General features: G+C 35.1%; 1 protein-coding gene and 3 long non-coding RNA genes across 6 annotated transcripts; 3 read left to right on the top strand and 1 right to left on the bottom strand.

Annotated features, from left to right (window-relative positions):
* Positions 1 to 300: 300 nt before the first annotated feature.
* On the top strand, positions 301 to 1747 carry LOC134274018 (tyrosine-protein kinase HCK-like). 3 transcript variants are annotated; one of them, XM_062756242.1, is made up of 2 exons: positions 301 to 431; positions 1252 to 1747. In XM_062756242.1, the coding sequence occupies exons 1-2, from the start codon at positions 325 to 327 to the stop codon at positions 1427 to 1429; spliced, it is 285 nt and encodes a 94-aa protein (XP_062612226.1). In that variant the 5' UTR covers positions 301 to 324; the 3' UTR covers positions 1430 to 1747. The 3 variants fall into 3 exon arrangements, 1 of the variants encoding a protein (XP_062612226.1); XR_009993534.1 differs by lacking the exon at positions 301 to 431 and adding an exon at positions 497 to 663; XR_009993535.1 differs by lacking the exon at positions 301 to 431 and adding an exon at positions 666 to 721.
* A 3643-nt stretch (positions 1748 to 5390) lies between these two features.
* On the top strand, positions 5391 to 15292 carry LOC134274016 (uncharacterized). The gene is made up of 5 exons (XR_009993532.1): positions 5391 to 5648; positions 6066 to 6203; positions 6319 to 6432; positions 7934 to 8065; positions 15157 to 15292. It is a non-coding gene; the product is annotated as an uncharacterized LOC134274016 (long non-coding RNA).
* Positions 15130 to 20602, bottom strand: LOC134274015 (uncharacterized). The gene is made up of 4 exons (XR_009993531.1): positions 20529 to 20602; positions 19453 to 19614; positions 15519 to 15693; positions 15130 to 15393 (listed from the first exon to the last, which is right to left on the bottom strand). It is a non-coding gene; the product is annotated as an uncharacterized LOC134274015 (long non-coding RNA).
* A 1098-nt stretch (positions 20603 to 21700) lies between these two features.
* On the top strand, positions 21701 to 23740 carry LOC134274017 (uncharacterized). Its single transcript, XR_009993533.1, has 3 exons — positions 21701 to 21912; positions 22030 to 22142; positions 23588 to 23740. It is a non-coding gene; the product is annotated as an uncharacterized LOC134274017 (long non-coding RNA).
* Positions 23741 to 24237: the final 497 nt, after the last annotated feature.

Genomic DNA, 24237 nt, shown 5'->3' on the forward strand with positions numbered 1-24237 from the left:
AAACTTCACTTTTTATGACAAAACAGTAAAATCCCCTTATAATGAACATGCTCATAATGAATTGATGCTTACAATGAAGTAATTTTCATTCACCATGCATTTAAAATTGTTTAATTAGCTTAATTGATATAACAAATTATGCTTATTACAAATAAATCATCTGTTTCTGGTACTTTTATAAGAATGTTTTTCTATACTTATAATTTCTAACTTTCAATTAAAAGCAAACTATTGTCATGAAATATATGTACAGCATTCTTTAACCATTCACATATTTTTGTTTTTGGTTAACAGTGGTCTTATGGCATTGTTCTGTGGGAGTTGATGACCAGGGGAGTAACTCCTTACCCTGATGTAGAGACAAACAACCTTAAGAAGTATTTAACTGGGGGACATCGGTTGAAGAAACCCCGACAGTGTCCAGAGGCCGTGTAAGTATTTAACTGGGGGACATCGGTTGAAGAAACCCTGACAGTGTCCAGAGGCCGTGTAAGTACTTAACTGGAGGACATGGGTTAAAGAAACCCCGACAATGTCCAGAGGCCGTGTAAGTATTTAACTGGAGGACATCGGTTAAAGAAACCCCGACAATGTCCAGAGGCCGTGTAAGTATTTAACTGGAGGACATCGGTTAAAGAAACCCCGACAGTGTCCAGAGGCCGTGTAAGTACTTAACTGGGGGACATCAGTTAAAGAAACCCCGACAGTGTCCAGAGGCCGTGTAAGTATTTAAGTGGAGGACATTGGTTAAAGAAACCCCACAGAGTCCAGAGGCTGTGTTAGTCTACATTAACCTAAAGATTATCAATACTTAACTTTGGCAATCTCCAGAGGCTGTGTAAGTAATGTAAAAATTATCAATACTAAACTCTGGTAATGTCCAGAGGCCCTCAAAGTCTACAGTAACGTAAAGATTATCAATACTACATCCCAGAAGTATCAGAGACAATGTATGTCTCCCATCACATAAACTTTATCAGAATTAAATCACAGCAGTATCAGAGGCCTCCGAAGTCTCCAGTCACTGAAATCTCATCAATTCTAAACTGGTAGTGTCCAGAGACTGTATAAGTCTTCAATCTCTGTATTAAAGATTATCAGTTTTAAGCCCCAGCAATAACTAGAGGCTGTGCAAGTCGCCAGTCATATAAGCTATCAGCTTAAAACCCTCAGAGTCCAGAAATTGTTTTAATCTCTGATCACTTCAAGATGATCAACTTTTTGTGACTTTTGATATGTTTGCCATTGTAGTTATCTGCTGATGTTGAAGTGCTGGACGGACGTTCCTTCAGATCGACCCACATTCCCGGAGATCGGCGAGGAAATCAAACAATTCACGTCGGCTGAGGAGTCCAGTGATGCGTCCCAACCATTACAGACCAAAATAGAACCCGGGGGGTCACAGGAGTACCTGGGGGTGATGGGCTGAAGACATTGGGGTGATATGTTGATGTGAGGCTGGTTTAGGACAGGGATCCAAGTGTTCAGTTGGTGGAGATGATATTTTGTCTGGCTACGTCAACGAGAAGTCACACATTCATGTTTAGGACCTTCTACAACCAATTTGAATGGACCTAATGTTAAAAAAAAACACTGTGAAGTGGAAGGCTTATAACAATCTGTTATTTTAAGATTTGCTTCTTTTTAGCTTGCTTTGACAAAACAAATCTTGAAAAGATTTTGGAGGTCTGTTTTTAGAAGATACTTTTGTACTTTATATCAATAATATAAACAAACCCAGGTTGAATCAGAATTCATCTTGTTTTTCCTTAAATCAGAAAACATGTTCAACATAGTGTTTGTCCTATTAAATTCGGTTTTTGTGTATTTAATACATACATAATGTTTTTTGGTGTACTGTACAAACACTTACATGCATATGAGGGACCATCACTTTGGACTAATCAAAACCATATCAAAATATTATTCTAAGACGACCCATTAAGTAGTCATCAGATGTGATACAAATGTATTTGTATGATGTATTCTGGTAGAATGTCTCCATTTGCAAGTTTTGAGTGCCAAATTTTCTGAGGAACCATTGTCCATTTATACCAATATCTGAGAGAAGCAGAGGTGAAGTGAATATTATACCTTTATTTTTTACTCATTTTATGTGCAATTTTGTAGTATACATGTACAAATACATGCATGACATTCTAGTTTATACATTGGCAAACCCCCTAATATTTGGTGCATATAAATGTTTTTGTAGTCATTATTATTTATTGTTTTCATATCAGACTCTGTTGCATGCATGGTGCCATATTTTTAAATTTTTGTGAAACTTGTATGCTCATTCAGTACATGTACTGCATTTCCTGATATTAATAGACCTGTAGGCATTGAAAATATGTGCTAATCACATTGATGTGTGTGCTACAAAAAAAGTTTTTGATTTCTTTTGAGTGACAGTACCGATACATTTTTTGTACTATTTTACTTCTAAATCAAAAGTATACATGTACATTTTATTTTCTGTCTGTTTCAAAGTGCTTGCTGAAGAGTTTCAATTTGTTTCATAAAAACCATAATGCTTTTCTACTGATTTGTTGACACAAAAATGATCTTTTTTTTTCTAGGTGGAAAAAGAGAATTTTTTTGTGCCTTGACGATGGTTTTTAAGTTACTTGTAGATAATGTTTCCTATCAATCTACAACAGACAAATGTTGAGCTGAAATAGATCTTACTTTGCTTGCATTATATACATGTTTTTCAATAATATTTTATTATTCAATTTGTTCATATTTAAATTATTTTTATACCTTTTTTTAAAAAAATCAATTATATGTCTCTTTATTAATCTGTATTGATACACTTTTTATGCCAGATTTATTGTGTAAAATTCATTTGATTTATCGCCCTATTTCTGAATTCTATTATCATGCACACACAATCGAAATCGAATTTTATTGTCGAAAAAAGATTTTTTTGATTTATTTATTTCATTATAAAAGCATAAAAAGTAAAAGTAAGTATTTAAGAAATGCATACAATTACTTTAGTGTAAAAAGGGTTGTACATGTACATTGTTGCATTATAACGGTATTTGATCTTTAGATGAAACTGGTGTGTACAATTTTTTTCTTGAATTTTTACTGGATTAACATAAAAAGCTTTAAAAATTTACATATGCAATATTAAATCAATTTCTTTCGACATCAAAAGAGATTTACAGTGTTTTTTGTAAGTCCCAATATGATACAAAGACATACATGTATAGACTAAAACTGCTTAGCTTTTGCATTTTTATTTGCTGGTCATATGCTTTTAAGCATTTATATGGCAATTTTTACATGTGTATTGTTGCTTATATTGTATACATATTTTGAATAAAGTAATTTTTGTCCATGAAAAATATCCTTCTGTCAGATTTATCAAATACGCAAGCATTGCTGAAGTTTTTCGCTCAGTGGCAAAAGGGTGAGTAGACTTAATACTAGATCTAATGTATCATAAGTTGATTTTATGGCTCCACATTGTAAAACCTGCAATAAGATGTGACTTTACTCCTTTACCTCCTCTTTAACTAGGTATGGAGAGCTCTTTGAAATGCTAGGTCACATGATTGGTTTAGATTTTTTATGCCCCTCTTCAAAGAAGGGAGGGCATATTGCTTTGCTGTTGTCTGTCGGTTGGTCTGTCGGTCCAATTAGTTTCAGTTTATTTTCTTCACAACCCTTGCAAATAATGAAATGGTATACAGATTTATCAGATAAATATCTAGGACAATTAAGTTTTGTTTTGGGTATGATCGCGCCATTTTTGACAGAGTTATGCCCCCTGGACTTAGAAAATTCTGATTATTTGCATTTTCTTCGCACATACTGAAATGAAATTTGGTATACAGATTTATCAAATGAATATTTAGGTCAAGTTTGTTTTAAGTTCGATCGCGCCATTTTTGACGAGTTATGCCCCCTGGACTTGGAAAAATTCCAATTTGGTCGAGGGGGGCATAAGTGTTTTACAAACATCTCTTGTTCACAAGACTTTCCTACTTTTATACAAGTTTAATATGATTTCAATAGAATCATTTTACTTTAAAAGTGTTATGGCCAATATATGGTCCATGGGCCTCTTGTTGAACAGACTCTGCTTCATATAAGGAAATATTAAAAACGGGTCAGCTAAGACGGGAGCACAATTAGTGTCCATCAATTCCAAAAGGTTTGTTAGAAAACTTGCTATCGAAAGACTACAAAAATGTCGATGAGGAGCTCCATCGTCCTTATATCAAATTCAAGGTACTTGTGTGTACAATCAGAGTGGATTTAACTAAGTAATTTGGCTGCTGAGCAATCAGAGGATGTGAAAAATTCCGAGTTCCGTTATTATTGAAAAATCAGCTTTGTACAATATCAAAAAGTCTAGATTTTAATTTATTTTTATCTCACCTGAGGTGAAAGTTCAAGTGAGCTTTTTGATCATATTTTGAGTGTAGTCCATCTGTCTGCCTGTCTGTGGACATTTTCGACTTCTACTCCAGAACCACTCGCACAATTTCAACCAAACATGCCAAAAAGGCTCCTTGGGTGAAGAAAATTCAAGTTTGTTCAGAAATAGGAAAATTTGATGGCATGTTTAAAACATCTTCTCAAGAACCACTGCGCCAGGAAAGATTAAATTTAAGAGTAAAAAATGCTCATGTAGACGGCGTAGAGACAATTTTGTTCAAATCACGACCCCGGGGTTACAGCGTGGCCACAAGGGATGATCAAAGTTTTACCTAGGAATATATAGGAAAAATCTTTTAAATTCATCTGATGAAGAACAGCAAAGGCATGATTTATGGCAAGCCCTTTTACTATTTATTCAGAAAATAAATTTTATCTTCAATTTACAGAGATATCTCTCATTTTAGAGAGATATCTCTTAAAAAATAGAGATATCTCCCAACTTAAAGAGATATCTCTTATTTCTAAGAGATATCTCTATAAGAAAGAGATATCTTTTTAAGTTAGAGAGATATCTCTTATACTTAGAGAGATATCTCTTTTACTTTAAGAGATATCTCTTTCTCCTTGAAAGATATCTCTTTCGTAAAAAGAGATATCTCTGAAAGTTAAAGAGATATCTCTTTCATCTAAAGAGATATCTTTTTCACCTAGAGAGATATCTCTTTCACTTTGAGAGATATCTCTTTAAGTAAAAGAGATATCTCTCTAAGTTTATCATAAGAGATATCTCTCAAAGTGAAAGAGATATCTCTCAAAAGTGTATACAAGAGATATCTCTCAAGCAGAAAAAGATATCTCTTTATTGCAAAGTGATATCTCTCTTCATTATTTTTATTTAAATTCCATTTTAAATTACTTCTCCCTTTACCGGAAGTATTTCAAAAGCTGAGAAAACTCGGTCCAGAGTCTGAAAGTGCTTGTCTCGCGGGGTTCCTCACTTCCGGGGTACCTAACACATGCCTGACATGGATTTGTGTATTGAGTTTAGCATGTCTCTGGTTTACGCAAAGCTTTTGATGAATGTTAAATAGTTTTACTTTTACAAACCGGAATGTGTAATGTCTCCGAATCAACTATGTACGAGTTAACTTTTTGTTTTGTTTATTTCAAGAGTTATTTCCCGTAGTTTGGCAAGCGCCATATTTTACACGTGCAATTGTGACTTTGCGACTTTGTAGCCCTATAGTGTAAGTACACTTTCATTTGATATTATATTAGGATCTAAGAATTCATGTGTTAAAACGCAAACCTTGTAATGTCAAATGTTTCGGCAATTGTAGTTATTATTTTTGCATTGTCAACATGACCTGGTTTTTTGTGTAAGGCTAAGCACGTGGTTTGTGTTCAGATAATTTTCGGAGATTTATACCATCTACTAATCTAGTCACTGTATGTTATACTCGAGTATGTAAATTTTTAAGGATAATTTGATGATTTCTTGCCGATTTATTACTTCTTTCTTGTGTTTATTGTTTAGTATTAGATCTATGTTAAAAGTAAAAGTATGGAAACTCGGTTCTGTTATAAATGTTACATAATATAGTCAACATTTTATGTCAGTCATTTTGTATGTAATTTCTAATCACTTCTTATGTAATTTGCAGTCTTTTACTGCACCAATACTGAATAAAGGAGATGAAGCCTTCTCAATAACCGTTCCAGTATAAAATGGTTTATCGACTTACGATGTCATAAAAATTTGGGTGCGAGTGTCCTCCAGGAAAATTTCAATCGAAGTACAGGTAAACAAATCAGAGTGTCATCAGTTTCTTGTTTATTTTGAGGGAAAATTAGGTGTTTTATTTTCAGCTGAATGAAATAGTTTTGTAATCATCTTTTGCCTTAATTTGTTTACAGAATTTTCTTGAATCCGAGGACAATAATGTTTTTATCAGCTGATTGTAGAGGAGGAGTTTTGTCAATATTAGATGGGTACTAACGTCATATTGTGGCTGCATCACTTTTGTTTGGGTAAATATTTTTTAAATATACTTATTTTTCAGTAAAGTTTTACCTTTCGTACTTTTTGTGCATTAAATGTTTGTTGCAATTTAGATCTATTTGAGTATTTCACGAGAGTTTCTGTTCATATGTTTTGCCCAAAGGGACTTGTTTCAGTACTAAATTTTTAACCCACAGTAAACATATTATAACACAAGGTAGCTCGCTGAGTGGAAACTTAATCATGGAACGGTTTGTGCTGATCCCGCACCGAGATTTTGATTGGATAAAAATCTGTTTCTAAAATTACATCAGATAAACATCTTAATGTTTTCAGGTAAAGTTAGACGTAAACAAGTTCTATTTACTCACTTCAATATTTAAACAATGGAATTGAATTTTTCTTTCAAAACGCTACTCCTCCTACAGTTTTGGTTTGATTTCATTATAACTTGGCACACAAGTAGAATACACTAAGATACATAATTCTGTATATCGGTTTTTGATTTTGATGAACGTTGTTGCGGTGGTTACTAAAAATTGAAATTTCTGTGAAATTGTTTCAAAATGCTACTCCTCCTACAGTTTTGGTCTAATTTCATTATAACTTGGCACACAAGTAGACTACTTTAAGAACATAAAGAGACTTTATCAACAATCATTATTCTATATAGTTTCAAATCCCAGCTGCTTAAGTACTTTTCTCTTCCTTTGCTATAAGTTCAAACCAGTAGAGCTTCAGTCTCGACAGAGACTTCTGGTTTAATTTTGCTCTTTGCCAAAGACTAGTACATACCATTCTATGGTTGAGTTTGACTTTCCATCCAACAAGCAGAGTTTGGACGCTGATTACGGAGATACAAGTGAAGAAAATAGAGACAAGCATGCCATATTATATTTATATGGGTGTGTAGATAAATTATCGTAGAAGAAATAGGTGTAAAAAGTTTACCCGTGCATTTCCTCTTAAAGTGTAAATGAGCATGATTTTAAGGGAGGCTGTACTCCCTGTAATTTGGAGTTAGATACCTTGTGTTATTATTATACTTTAGGTCAGAAATTTATAACAGAAGCTGCATTTAACAAACTTCAAATCTCTTAACATGACCATATTTCTCACTGTAGAGACTGAGAGTATGTTCCCTATTTATAGAGCATGGTTTAGGGATTTTGAAATTTTCTGTCTTCTCAAATTCATCCGCATGGCACAGTGGTTAGAGCGTCTGCTCTAGAGTCGCAAAGTAAGGAGTTGATACTTACGTCTTGGGTTTGAATCTCACCGTGGGATGTGGAGACTTGTCTTTGGAATGATACAGTATAAACCGTGGCCCAATATCACAGTAGATATTGGCTCAAAAAAGATACCTTCCTGCTTAATGGCCCTGAGTGCCAAGCATAGGACAAAATTTGCAGCTCCCCACCGGTGTTTCCATATGAGTGAAAAATTCTTGAGCGGGATGTTAAACAAATCTGTCTGTTGAATTAAGTCATTGATATTAAACAATTGTATACATTAAAACTTATTTTATAGCAGAGGAACAAGAGAACCATGCAGTAACACAGATAAAAGATGCAGTTCCCAAGAGATCCAAAGTCGGCAGCTCCTAAGGCTATACTGACTGAATATCAGCATCCAAAACAAATTGATACAAATCAAATACAGGTATGAAATTGATGCAACAAAATAAGTTCTAGGACAAATATTAAATTTATTTTTTGTAAGACAAAGCATATCAAACCAGAAGTCTCTGTCGAGACTGAAGCTCTACTGGTTTGTTCTTATAGCAATGGAAGGGAAAAGTTCTTAAGCAGTTGGGAATTAAAACTTTACCACAGAAATAAAAAGAATAATGATCCTTGATTAAGTCTCTTTATGTTCTTAGTATAGTCTACTTGCATGCCACATTATATTATAATCAGACTTAAACTGTAGGAGGAGTAGCGTTTTGAAAGAATTTCATAGAAATTTCTATTTTTAGTGACCAGGGCAACATCGTTCATCGAAATCAAAAACCGATATACGGAATTATGTATCTTAATGTAGTCTACTTGTGTGCCAAGTAATATTGAAATCAGACCAAAACTGTAGGAGAAGTAGCATTTAGAAAGAATTTTTCAGAAATTTCTATTTTTAGCAACAACGGCAACACCGTTCATCAAAATCATAAACCGATACACAGAATTATGTATCTTAGTGTGGTCTACTTGTGTGCTAAGTTATATTGAAATCAGACCAAAATGTAGAAGGAGTAGTATTTTGAAAGAATTTCACAGAAATTTCTATTTTTAGTAACCACGGCAACAATGTTCATCGAAATCAAAAACCGATACACAGAATTATGTATCTTAGTGTAGTCTACTTGTATGCCAAGTTATATTGAAATCAGACCAAAACTGTAGGAGGAGTAGCATTTTGAAAGAATTTCACGGAAATTTCTATTTTTAGTAACAACGGCAACACCGTTCATCGAAATCAGAAACCGATACACAGAATTATGTATCTTAGTGTAGTCTACTTGTGTGCTAAGTTATATTGAAATCAGACCAAAAATGTAGAAGGAGTAGCATTTTGAAAGAATTTCACAGAAATTTCTATTTTTAGTAACAACGGCAACATCGTTCATCGAAATCAGAAACCGATACACAGAATTATGTATCTTAGTGTAGTCTACTTGTGTGCCAAGTAATATTGAAATCAGACCAAAACTGTAGGAGAAGTAGCATTTAGAAAGAATTTTACAGAAATTTCTATTTTTAGCAACAACGGCAACACCGTTCATCGAAATCAAAAACCGATACACAGAATTATGTATCTTAGTGTAGTCTACTTGTATGCCAAGTTATATTGAAATCAGACCAAAACTGTAGGAGGAGTAGCATTTTGAAAGAATTTCACAGAAATTTCTATTTTTAGTAACAACGGCAACACCGTTCATCGAAATCAGAAACCGATACACAGAATTATGTATCTTAGTGTAGTCTACTTGTGTGCCAAGTTATATTGAAATCAGAACAAAACTGTAGGAGGAGTAGCATTTTGAAAGATTGTTTACAGACAGACAGACAGACGGACAGACAGACGGACGGACGACGGACGCATTACTATCGCATAAGCTCTTCTGGTCTCTGACCAGTAGAGCTAAAAATGACAAAAAATTCTGTGATGTCCAGAGATGTTTTACCCCCACCCCACCTCAAGGTTTTAGACATAGACCCCTTTATTAGCTCACCTGAGCCGAAGGCTCAAGTGAGCTTTTCTGATCAAAATTTGTCCGTCGTCTGTCGTCGTTGTCGTTGTCGTTGTTGTTGTTGTCGTCGTTGTAAACTTTTCACATTTTCATCTTCTTCTCAAGAACCACTGGGCCAATTTCAACCAAACTTGGCACAGAGTATCCTTGGGTAAAGGGGATTCAAGTTTGTTCAAATGAAGGGCCGCGCCCTTTTCCAAGGGGAGATAATCATGAATTTGTTAAAAATTAATGGCATTTTTAAAAAATCTTCTTCTCCAGAACCGCTGGGCCAGGAAAGATGAAACTCATGTGGAAGCATCCTCAGGTAGTGTAGATTCAAGTTTATTCATATCATGACCCCCAGGGCAAGGGTGGGGCCAAAATGGCCGACCCAAGTTTTACATAGGAATATATAGAAAAAATCTTTAAAAATCTTCTTCTCGAGAACTACTGGGCCAGGAAAGATGAAACTCATGTGGAATCATCCTCAGGTAGTGTAGATTCAAATTTGTTCAAATCATGACCCCCAGGGCAAGGGTGGGGACAAAATGGCCGACCCAAGTTTTACATAGGAATATATAGGAAAAATCTTTAAAAATCTTCTTCTCCAGAACCACTATGCCAGGAAAGATGAAACTCATGTGGAATCATCCTCAGGTAGTGTAGATGCAAGTTTGTTCAAATCATGACCCCTGGGGCAAGGGTGGGGCCAAAATGGCCGACCCTTGTTTTTCATAGGAATATATTAGAAAAATCTTTAAAAATCTTCTTCTTGAGAACCACTGGGCCAGGAAAGATGAAACTCATGTGGAATCATCCTCAGGTAGTGTAGATTCAAGTTTGTTCAAATCATGACTCCCGGGGCAAGGGTGGGGCCAAAATGGCCGACCCTTGTTTTACATAGGAATATATTAGAAAAATCTTTAAAAATCTTCTTCTCCAGAACCACTGGACCAGGAAAGATCAAACTCATGTGGAATCATCCTCAGGTAGTGAAGATTCAAGTTTGTTCAAATCATGACCCCCGAGGCAAGGGTGGGGCCAAAATGGCCAACCCTTGTTTTACATAGGAATATATAGGAAAAATCTTTAAAAATCTTCTTCTCGAGAACCACTGGGCCAGGAAAGATGAAACTCATGTGGAATCATCCTCAGGTAGTGTAGATTCAAGTTTGTTCATATCATGACCCCCGGGGCAAGGGTGGGGCCAAAATGGCCGACCCAAGTTTTACATAGGAATATATAGGAAAAATCTTTAAAAATCTTCTTCTCGAGAACCACTGGGCCAGGAAAGATGAAACTCATGTGGAATCATCCTCAGGTAGTGTAGATTCAAGTTTATTCAAATCATGACCCCCGGGGCAAGGGTGGGGCCAAAATGGCAGACCCAAGTTTTACATAGGAATATATAGGAGAAATCTTTAAAAATCTTCTCCTCCAGAACCACTGGGCCAGGAAAGATGAAACTCATATGGAATCATCCTCAGGTAGTGTAGATTCAAATTTGTTCAAATCATGACCCCCAGGGCAAGGGTGGGGCCAAAATGGCCGACCCAAGTTTTACATAGGAATATATAGGAGAAATCTTTAAAAATCTTCTCCTCCAGAACCACTGGGCCAGGAAAGATGAAACTCATATGGAATCATCCTCAGGTAGTGTAGATTCAAGTTTGTTCAAATCATGACCCCCAGGGCAAGGGTGGGGCCAAAATGGCCGACCCAAGTTTTACATAGGAATATATAGGAAAAATCTTTAAAAATCTTCTTCTCCAGAACCACTATGCCAGGAAAGATGAAACTCATGTGGAATCATCCTCAGGTAGTGTAGATGCAAGTTTGTTCAAATCATGACCCCTGGGGCAAGGGTGGGGCCAAAATGGCCGACCCTTGTTTTTCATAGGAATATATTAGAAAAATCTTTAAAAATCTTCTTCTCGAGAACCACTGGGCCAGGAAAGATGAAACTCATGTGAAATCATCCTCAGGTAGTGTAAATTCAAATTTGTTCAAATCATGACCCCCGGGGCAAGGGTGGGGCCAAAATGGCCGACCCAAGTTTTACATAGGAATATATAGGAAAAATCTTAAAAAATCTTCTTCTCCAGAACCACTGGGCCAGGAAAGATGAAACTCATGTGGAATCCTCCTCAGGTAGTGTAGATTCAAGTTTATTCAAATCATGACCCCCGGGGCAAGGGTGGGGCCAAAATGGCCGACCCAAGTTTTACATAGGAATATATTAGAAAAATCTTTAAAAATCTTCTTCTCCAGAACCACTGGAGCAGGAAAGATCAAACTCATGTGGAATCATCCTCAGGTAGTGTAGATTCAAGTTTGTTCAAATCATGACCCCCGAGGCAAGGGTGGGGCCAAAATGGCCAACCCTTGTTTTACATAGGAATATATAGGAAAAATCTTTAAAAATCTTCTTCTCGAGAACCACTGGGCCAGGAAAGATGAAACTCATGTGGAATCATCCTCATGTAGTGTAGATTCAAGTTTGTTCAAATCATGACCCCCGGGGCTAGAGTGGGGCCAAAATGGCCGACCCAAGTTTTACATAGGGATATATAGGGAAACTTTTTAAAATCTTCTTTTAAAGTACTTCAAAGCTATGATTAGTGATATTTATATGGAATCATCCTCAGGTAGTGTAGATTCTAATTTGTTCAAATGATGAACGCCTGGAGGAGGGGGGGGGGGGGGGGGGAGAAATTCAAGCCCTATTTGCTCAGGTGAGCGCTGTGGCCCCTGGGCCTCTTGTTCAACTTTACTGTCATCTTACCTCACTATAAAAATAGGGTAAAATACATGTACCCTTGTTAACAGATTAAATGTATAATAATTATATATACATGTATGGATTTTTTTTTACAAGATGACTAATATACTAGTCAACATTGGCCAACTTTAAAAATGTTTGTTTGATGTAGTTCTACCCACTTTTATTACGATTGGTAGGTAGGTATCAATAGGTTTTTTTTCCTTTTGCCTTACAGTATTGAACAGATTGATAACTGTCATATTTGAAACCATGCACATACTCAGAAATTTGTTGATATTTTCATTACTATCTAGAAAGACTTTATATTCATAAATAGAAAAGCATCCTAAAAAAAATTGATACCTTATCTTTAAAACATATGTGGACTTTAAGGGGGGGAAATTGAAAATTTTGAAGTGCCCAAAAAATGATTGCTAATGGGTAGGGGCCATTTTAACAGGTCGGTCAGAGTAAAACAAACAAATCTGTTTTTTATACCCCCTTGTCCATCTGTCTAGCTGTCCATCTGTTTGTGCAAATGTGTCTGGTCCATATCTTTCTTACGTAGGGACATTAGAATCTACTACTCCACACAAAGATTGCCCATGACCCAAGGGTGTGTCATGACCTTGACCCAAGGTTTCATTTGGGAAAGTTCAAGGTCATTTGAAGAAAAAGTTCATAATTTGTGTCTGGTCCATATCTTTCTTATTGATAAACTTGGTAGGTTCTCATTTCAAACAAAGATTGCCCATGACCCAAGGGTGTGTCATGACCTTGATCCAAGGTCATTTGGGGAACTTTAACTAAGGTCACTGGAAGAAAAAGTTCATAATTCATGTGTGATACTTCTCTTCATTATCTAAAAACTTAATTCTGAAAAACCCAGCGGAGGGTATTTTGTCCCGTTAGGACAGTTCTAGTTATTGTTGGCCTGAAAATGCAACAAATATTTTTATTCCTCCTTAGAAATTATTTTTATGCCCTGCCATGAATATGGCTGGGGCATATTGTCTGCCATGAATACAGCTGGGGCATTTAGTGTTTGTCATGTCCGTCTTTCCATCACACTTTGCGTTTAGCTCTGCTCAATTCTCATTTTCAAAGAAACTATCCAAGATAATTTTTTCATCAAACTTCATAGGCAGATGGATGTTGATGAGAGCTGAGCAACTGCATCAACATTCTTTGACCTTGACATTTTCTTTGACCTTGACCTCACTTTTCTTAAATTAGTGTTAAATTCAGCTTTTAAGGATACCATTTAAGATATTTTGATCAAACTTCATATGTTGATACAGTGTACATGTGTACTGATGAGAGCTATTCAATTGCATCAATATTTTTTACCTTGACTTTTCCTTTGACCTCACTCTTTCTAAATTAGTGTAAAACTTTATATGCTAATACATACTGATGAGAGCTATTCATTTGCATCAACATTTTGACCTTGACCTTTCATTTGACCTTGGACTCACTTTTAACAAATTGTGATTAAGTTAAATATAAAAAAAAAACCATTCTTTATATTATTTTTCAAATTTCATATGCTGATACATAATGATGAGAGCTTTTCAACTGCATTAACATCTTCGACATAGGTCCTTCCTTTGACCTAGAACTCGCTTTTCTCCAATAAGACAATTAGCGTTAAAACTTCATATGCTGAATTGCTGATGCATACTGATATAACCAATTCAACTGCATCACTTTTCAAGATATTCTGAAATTTCACACAGTTACACAAATTCAACTTTTCATGTTGAATTACTGATATACCCTTGGCGGGGCATTCATGTTCTATGGACATATTTCTACTGGTCTCTTTTGTGAATAATGATGCATTTACGAAGAAGAATTTCCATTCTTTTTCTGAGGTTGGCTCATTTAGTAAAGTTTCCCACTTTTCTTTTTATATGCCCGGGCCCCAAGACCATAAACTGAGAATAGACTTAAGTCCAAATTTCAAATCAGAGTAATTTTTTAAAGAAAGTTCAAAATGAAACAAAATTTTCAAGTTATGTTTATATCAAAATATTTACAAAACTTGCAATTTTTTTAAGCTTGTTCATTAAATAATAATGAAAATATTCAAAATTAAAATTTTGACTTAAGTCTATTCTCAGTTTATGGTTTTGGGATCTGATCTGAGGTGTGTATTGCTTTTGTCCTGTCTGTTGGCAACTTCAACCTCTGCCTTAACTTTTGAACCATGAGAGAGACTTCATATTTAATATGCATACTCCACTAATTAACGTCTTTCAAAAGACACGAAGGCCAATGACTTGTGACCTTGACTGTGACCTATATGCTAAAATAGCTTATTTGAACATTAGCTATGACTTTTGATTCATTAAAGATAGGGACATCATATTTTGAATTCTTTCTCCACTAATTAAGCTCTATCAAATGACACCAAGGTCAATGACCTTGTGACCTTTACTGTGAGTTTATCGATTTAAAAACCATTTTGAACTTTTGCCATACATTTTGAACCATTAAAGATAAAAACTTCATATATGATATGCATACTCCACTAATTAAGCTTTTTCAAATGACACCAATTTCAATGACCTTGTGACCTTGACCTAGATGCTAAAAATAAATTTTTCGAATTTGTAAAATGTCGTCGCCAGGTGCAAAGTGTTTCACAAACAAATCTTGTTATGAAAGAGTTTTAAATATTTTAATTTCTGTAGAATTTTATTTTACATATAAAAACCAAAAAATATATTTAAAATCAAATCATTTTTATTTCAGTACTTTGTGACAGTGGGAAGATAGAATTTAAAAAATGGACATGGCACAATACTACTGCATCAGAGATCAATCCAGGTTTACTTATAATTTGAAGAAAAACAGTCAAGCATCATTTGGAGCTACATATGTCACTGCCTTAACAATAGGCCAGCTTATATAACCAAGCAAGCACAGTGACCAGTTGTACCTATGATGTTGGAAGAGATCCTAACAACCTTCCAGTACATTCATCACTACCTGCAAAGAAATAAAAATTCAAATGACTTGTATCGACACTTTTGTACTTCATCTGGCCTGTATTTTCAGCAATCATTAGCCTTTACACTGTTGCTTCCTTCAAACAAAATTGCATAAGTACTTACTTGCAGGTGTAAAATGTTTGAAACAGTTTGCTTGTCCCAAAGGAAATTCTCTGCCAATTAGCAGTGCATGAGCAGTTGATTGATGTCACAGTTCCATTGGCAAAATATTTGTAGCTGAATGGTGCCATATAAAACACTTTTAACAAGAACTTGGAAACATCCTAGAAGTGAGCATCTACAAGAAATTAAGTGAATGCTTTCTTGAATGTTAACAATGTTATAAAATGCTTGTGTACATCATATATATTTATATATACAACTAATTACTCATGTAACTACCAAATATACAAAAATTAAACTTCATTAAATTTGTTCTTGATGTTTATTTATCACCGTATACAACGGGTAACGCGGGGGAGTCGCTAAAAAGTATGGGGGAGTCGTTTTCAACGTATGGGGGAGTAGATTTTCACCGCTTCGGAGTCAGAGGAGATGTGGGTCACGTCTTTTTTCGGTATATATAAGATGTATTTACAAAAAACAAATATCCCACGGAAGATGGCAATAGTTAAGCTTTATCGTGGTCATTTGTCCGGCTATCATATACGTCTAGTTTTCTCAAACACTTCGAAACTATTTGACAGTTTTCATATTTACGTTGATCGGGTAGTAAAAACATGCATGATTTGCACAATCTACGGCTTGCGTAGGGGTTCTCACATTTAAAACAGCGAGAGAAAACGTTTATCTTTTAAATGCAACAACCTAAACTTGACTAGACTTTATAAAAATTAATAATTAAGACATTTTCTCTTCAGACAGTAACGGATACGTAGGGGGGAGTCGTTTATTGGAAAGCACATCGCAGGGGGAGTCGCAAAATAAAGTCAAATGCATATACTTGGTGTTGTTTTCATCTCTTTTATACTGCCAATACCTTTTTATTTACTCGTAGATATCTATAAATCTATGTTTGGTTATTTACTTTATAATCTGAAGTTACGAAAAGAGATTTTTTCTGTGGCTTTATCAGTTCCAGAAAACAATCAGCAATTTAGATTACATGAACAACTGGATTATATATCATCGGAGCACATGTGCTTGGGGACAGGACCCTCCTCCTCAGTATGTAATGTTCGTACATGTATATCACAAAAATTCAATTCACGAATTCACGAATCCTCACTTCCAATATGGAAGCATCTCCATAAAAAAAATCAACTAGATTTATAATATTGTCGTTTACTGATTTGTATTTGAAAATCAAAATCAGTAAACGACAATATGAAAAATTTCCTGATAATATTAACCATTTTTTTTAATTAGAAAAAGGCAGATCTCTGACGCGTCTTCACGCCCCTTGACGTTTTCTTTGGAAAGGGGGTTAAGTTTAACTGGTATATTCTCACGACTAGGTTCACAATTTATTATTTATTCATCATACCGGTATATAGTAACACATCTTCAGACACAAACGAATTCGAATTAGTACTTTAATTGAGAATATTTTGGATTATCTGAGGTTTATACACATAGGTAAATGTACAGAATGAATGCTGAAGAAGGGACTGGATTGCATATTACCTAAAGCGCTTGAAATGTATGTCTATGATAAATAAAATGAGAAGTGTCAATGTAAAAATAATTAACCAAAAATTTTGAAAAGAAGAAATACGAAAATATTTGTTCAGTGTATACATTTCATTATCATGATACCCTCCCTTACCTTGCCCCAGCTATATACAGTTCCTCAGAACATGTTACCCCCTTTACCCCTCTCCCTTTCTCAGTTTCGTGAACACATAGCATGGCGGGTTGTTGTACCAGAATCAGTCTGAGGCAACTAGCATTATACATTCATAGACAGGGGTTCGAGGGCAACATGCGTTTCATTGGCGTCGGAAGCAAATTGAAAGTGGGGGGGGGGGGGCTAAGTTGTAAAAAAAAAAATTATAACTTCTCAAAAAACCAGACAAGCAAAAAAAAAAAAAAAACACAACCGATGTGTCTGTGGAAAGTGGGGGGCTAAATCTACGAAGCAATGTTCTTTGTCTATACTAAGTATATGTTTGGAAAAAAAGTGGGGGGGGGGGGGGGGCTAAGTCTATACTAAGTATATATTAGGATAAAAAGTTGGGGGCTAAGCCCCCATAGCCCCCCCCCCCCTCCGTTCCGACGCCTATGCGTTTTGTCGGACCCAAGAACCAAACTGTTTGCACGAGACGATTAGGCCGAAGGCAAGGGGTCGAAAAAACACGTTTTGCCAGATCTAGAGAACACATTCGATAAATGTTTTGTTATGCATTTTACTATTTATTATGATATTATCATGATGAAATTTTTGTTAACCCTCACAGCATTGAAAAACTTTCAATTCCGAAAAGTTCTGACAGCTGACACCGCCCACACTTTGACGTAAACGGTGCAATATCTCATCGAAAGGTCCAACATCTCGCTCCACGGTCAAACAGCTATTTATTTGACTTATGAAAACAGTAGAAAGGTTATTCTTTTTAATGTAAATTTATGTAACAATTTTAAAAGTATAACAAACAAAAATTACAGACAACTCACCTGAAAAATTTTGACAAGCAAAAAAAAAAAAAAAAAAAACAATGGGTTGGTGAAAGGAGGTTACAACAGTTTGACAATCAAATTGTATTAACACATTAGCAAATAATAGTTACTATAATTTAAGTATTCTGCAACAATAATAATAAAAAAATGTTTAATATTATTAAGAAATTTTCCAAATTATTAATCGGGTTGTTCTTTTTTTATGGAGAGGCTTTCATATTGGAAGTGAGGATTCGTGAATTCGTGAATTGAATTTTTGTGATATACATGTACGAACATTACATACTGAGGAGGAGGGTCCTGTCCCCAAGCACATGTGCTCCGATGATATATAATCCAGTTGTTCATGTAATCTATATTGCTGATTGTTTTCTGGAACTGATAAAGCCACAGAAAAAATCTCTTTTCGTAACCTCAGATTATAAAGTAAATAACCAAACATATAGATTTATAGATATCTACGAGTAAATAAAAAGGTATTGGCAGTATAAAAGAGATGAAAACAACACCAAGTATATGCATTTGACTTTATTTTGCGACTCCCCCTGCGATGTGCTTTCCAATAAACGACTCCCCCCTACGTATCCGTTACTGTCTGAAGAGAAAATGTCTTAATTATTAATTTTTATAAAGTCTAGTCAAGTTTAGATTGTTGCATTTAAAAGATAAACGTTTTCTCTCGCTGTTTTAAATGTGAGAATCCCTACGCAAGCCGTAGATTGTGCAAATCATGTATGTTTTTACTACCCGATCAACGTAAATATGAAAACTGTCAAATAGTTTCGAAGTGTTTGAGAAAACTAGACGTATATGATAGCCGGACAAATGACCACGATAAAGCTTAACTATTGCCATCTTCCGTGGGATATTTGTTTTTTGTAAATACATCTTATATATACCGAAAAAAGACGTGACCCACATCTCCTCTGACTCCGAAGCGGTGAAAATCTACTCCCCCATACGTTGAAAACGACTCCCCCATACTTTTTAGCGACTCCCCCGCGTTACCCGTTGTATACGGTGATTTATAGTGTATTTAAATAAGTATCCAATATTTGTCTTGTTATACTGAAGGATTGTTAAGAAAATGTCGTTCGTTGAAACAAATGTGCAAACAAGTTACATTCTGCACAGATAGCAATTTTTGTGGAGAACCTATCAACATATATTTTCAATCGTTGGAATGTAATGTTAGGCAAACAGTAGGAGAATTATACTTGTTAACAAATGTATTTAATCAATCAAATTTCAAATAGATGATTTAATTTTATAAGAAAGCAATGACAAATCTTTAACTAGAATTATGGTCCATTGATTTTATCACCATGGTGTGTGAGCTTTTGTGAACTTGATACTGAACTAGTAAGTTTGAAATATTGCAGTAAAGAAAAGTGCAACCCAAAAATTTATCCTGTACCTGATTTAAAATGAGTCCCAGCATCAATTCTTGGAATATGCCACACTCTTCATGAGTATAAGAATTATTGGATATGTGTCAGTAACAGATTTATACTGGTACATGTAAATGAATGGCACATTCAGTCGAATCATTGTCCCTTTTTCGGAACCTCCTGGATCCCTGTAAAATTTTTGATGATAAAAGTAGATAAATGTTCCATCATAGAATGATGAATGTCCTATGGACCCAGTGAGGGCCTGTTGGAAGACACCGTTTGATTGTTCTAGCTGTGTCTGTCTCTTAATAGTAAGAGTACTAGTATTTCGGAAGAGGGTCATAAGGCTTTACAGTTAATATAAATTGATTGTACATGTGTGTTGTTTAATGTCTTACAGTTAATATTGAAAATGAGTATATACATACCTGTGTAAATTAAAAAAGTAATGTTGGACATTTTTATTTCTGAACTATTTACAAATCAAAGAAAAACATTCTATCCGGATTATGTTTAATCGACCCTGTATTCCCATGATTGACGAATTTGGTCACATGCATTTCCTATTTGTTTTAATTAAATTTGCATTCTATATATATCCCGACTTCGGCTGCCCCGTGAGCTAAATCCAGGCACATAGAAACAGGGAGGGGGGGGGGGTGCGCAACAATACCTCTTCTATAGAGAATGTGCATTGAAGGGTTTGTTGCCCCCCCCCCCCCCCCCACTTCTTACCACAGTATAGAATAACAGTATGGTGATATCATGGAAATGTAGTATTTTATGCTATAAAAATTGGAAGTGAAAGGAATTTGGTCTTGAACAAAATTGGCCACTAACACACACCCCCTCCTGAAAAAGGATTATCGAGTTTGGTCAACTTTTACTGGTTGCGCCCACCCCCGCCCCGCCCCCTTTCAAAAACGATGTAATGTGCCTGAAATCAATATATGGAACCAATCTTTGGAGAACAATTTAGTTTGAAAACCATTTCAACTTACTTTTATGCTATAAAATGCTCGTTACCCATTTGGAATAGCTTTTATGTACTGTATGTACGTAATTTACTAAAACAATAAAGCGATTAAACGTTGTTTACCTGTATCAATCAATCCATTTTCTCCTTCTTCTTTTTCAATAATCAAAAAACGAACGACTTAACAAATATTACTTCCTGTTTCGCTTTCGTTTTCAACGGGAGAATTAATTATGTTATTTTAAGGGTGATTTGAAAAGAGATATCTCTTTCATTAAAAGAGATATCTCTTTAGCTTAGAAAGATATCTCTTTTTGGAAATCTATAGAGATATCTCTCTAACTAAGAGAGATATCTCTTTTAAACTTGTTAAAGAGATATCTCTCTAACTTTAAGAGATATCTCTCTCGCTGAAAGAGATATCTCTCTAGCTTATAAAGATATCTCTCTTACAAAAAGAGATATCTCTCTAACAAAAAGAGATATCTCACTATCAAAAAGAGATATCTCTTTTGTTTAAAGAGATATCTCTATTAGTCAAAGAGATATCTCTATAGGCTTAAGAGATATCTCTCAAATTGAAAGAAAAATTTATTTTCCGAATAAATAGTAAAAGAGCTTGCCATAATGATTAGTCATGTTTATATGAAAGCATTCTCTATGGCAAGCCCTTTTACTATTTATTCGGAAAATAAATTTCATCTGAAAATTACAGAGATATCTCTCATTTTAGAGAGATATCTCTTAAAAATAAGAGATATCTCTCAACTTTAAGAGATATCTCTTATTCTAAAGAGATATCTCTCAAGGAGAAAGAGATATCTCTTAAAGTTAGAGAGATATCTCTTATACATAGAGAGATATCTCTTTTTCTTTGAGAGATATCTCTTTCTCCTTGAGAGATATCTCTTTCGTGATAAGAGATATCTCTGAACGTTAAAGAGATATCTCTGATCGTTAGAGAGATATCTCTTTCAACTAGAGAGATATCTCTTTCACTTAGAGAGATATCTTTCCAAGTTAAAGAGATATCTCTTTAAGTAAAAGAGATATCTCTCTAAGTTTATCTTAAGAGATATCTCTCAAAGTGAAAGAGATATCTTTCAAAAGGGTCTAAAAGAGATATCTCTGAAGCAAAAAGAGATATCTCTTGATTGCAAAGAGATATCTCTTTTCATTATGTTTATTTAAATTCCATTTGAAATGACTTCTCCCTTTACCGGAAGTGAACTTTTTATTCATTATTTCAAAAGCTGAGAAAATTCGGTCCAGAGTCTGTTAGTCTCGTCACGTGACTCGCGAGATTTTACGATAATTTTCACTTCCTCGCACATGGTCATGGTGAATGTGTATTGAGTTCAGCATGTTTCTGGTTTACACACAGCTTTCAGGGGGAAATTAAATAGTTTTACAAAGCCGAAGGGTTGTCCGACTTACGATGTATGAATTTCATGTCATAAGAAATTGGGTGCGAGCGTCCACCAGGAATATTTCGATCGAAATACAGGTAAACAAATCAGAGAGTGTCATCCGTTTCTTGTTTATTTTGAGGGAAAATGGAGTGTTTTATTCTTAACCGAATGAAATAGTTTCAAAATTATCTTTTGCCTTAATTTGTTAACAGATTTCTCTTGAATCCGAGATGTTATTCATCAGCTGATTATAGAGGAGGAGTTTTGTCATTGATGGGAACCAACGTCATATTTATGATATTGTGGCTGCATCACTTTTGTTTGGGTAATTTTTTAATATACTTTTTATGCCCCCGTAAACGAAGTTTCGGGGGTAATTAGTTTTTGTCGTGTCCGTCTGCCTGTCTGTTTGTCCGCAAAAACTTTCACCTTGCCCATAACTTTTGATTTAGTGGAGCTATGGCTTTCATATTTCATATGTATATTCCTTGTGTAAAGACCTTTCTTTGGGTACCACCAAATTTGACCTTTTGACCTTGACCTTGGAGTTTGACCCACTTTAAGAATACAACATTGACAGAAATTTTTGAAGGGTTAGGACTAGGGCATTCATACTTCACAAATTTAATCCTTGTGACAAGACCTTTCATTTGATTTCAAGAACCTTGACCATCTGACCTTGACCTTGGTGTTTGACCTACTTTTTACAAACTTTAACCTTGACCATAACTTCTGAATAGTTGGGGCTAGAGCTTTCATATTTTACATGTGTAATCCTTGTGACAATACCTTTCATTGGATATCAAGAATCTTGACCCTTTGACCTTGACATTAAAGTTTGACCTACTTTTTACAAACTTTAACCTTGGCCATAACTTTTGGACAGTATGGGCCAGTGCTTTCATACTCCCCATACATAATCTTTGAGACAAGGCCTTTCTTTAGAACACAACAACCTTGACCCTTTGACCTTGACCCGGAATTTGTCCTATCTTTTAAGATGTTAACATTGGTCATAACCCTGGAGCAGGTGTAGTTAGTGTTTACATTTCTAATTTTTTGTGAAAAGACCTTACTTTGGTACCAATTAACATATTTGATTTGCATTTGAGAAAGCTTAACTGTCACTAAATTGCCGTACGGGGGCATCAGTGTTTCACAAACACATCTTGTTTTTCAGTAAATTTTAACCTGCTTTGTATTAGTGGATTATTTTTTTTAGCATTAAATGTTTGTAGCAATTAAGATCTATTTCACAAGGATAAGATGTTCATATATTTTGCCATCTCTCTGCATAAAATAAAATTTAGATGACCATAATATTTCTCACTATAGAGAGTATGTTTCCTGTTTATAGAACATGGTTTATGGATTTTGGTAAATTTTTCTGTCTGTTCAAATTCGCCTGCATGGCACAGTGGTTAGAGTGTCTGCTCTAGTAGAGTCGCAAAATAAGGTGTTGATCCTTACATCATGAGTTTGAATCCCACTGTGGGATGTGGAGACCTGTCCTTGGGATGATACAGTATAACTGTGGCCCCTTGTTGCAGTAGGTCAGGTGTTGGCACAAAAAAGATCCTTTCCTGCTCAATCAGTCAATGGCCCTGAGTGCTGAGTATAGGTCATTAGGACAAAATTTGCAGCTCTCCACTGTCGTTTCCATATGAGTGAAAAATTCTTGAGAGGAAGGATAAACAATAAACAATCAATCTGTCTGTTCAATTTATTCACTGATATTACACAACTGTATACACTAAAACTTATTTATAGCAGAGGTACAAGAGAACCAGTAACACAGATAAAAGATGCAGTTCCTAAGAGATCCAAAGTCAGCAGCACCTAAGACTATACTGATCATGACTTTGAATTATCAGCATCCAAAACAATGCAAATCAAATACAGGTATGAAATTGATGCAACAAATAAGTTCTAAGACAAATATAAAATTTATTTTTTATAAGACATAGCATATCAAAACTAGTGCTAATTGTAACGGGGACCGTTACAGATGTTCCCCAAACGCTCCCCAACTCCCTTTTGGTGCTATATTTCCTGTAAGCTTCATTAAATAAGACAAACTCTATGCATTTGAGACTTTAACAACGTTTACCCAGAAGTGTACCAAGTTCATTCAAATTTTAGCATTGCACGCGTGCACATGTAAATGCATGTGCGTAATGACCATATTATCTTGTCTACACAATGTATATATTCTACTATACTAAATATTAAAGAATTGAATCAAAAAGTATTTAAAAATACGCTCATTCAAGTGTATTTTTAATTTTACTCATTTCACGTGCACGCACGTGCATACACGAGCATGGTGACGATACCTTCTTGTAGAATTCCATTACATCTATCTATGTTCTAAATCACGTCCCGTTTGGCTGAAAACCAAGGGAGTTATAGCTGTTCAA

The sequence above is a fragment of the Saccostrea cucullata genome, unplaced genomic scaffold (genome assembly GCF_032062105.1).
Source record: "Saccostrea cucullata isolate Sc308-1 unplaced genomic scaffold, CSIRO_AGI_Scuc_v1 ctg7812, whole genome shotgun sequence".
NCBI classification, from domain to species: Eukaryota; Metazoa; Mollusca; class Bivalvia; order Ostreida; family Ostreidae; genus Saccostrea; species Saccostrea cuccullata.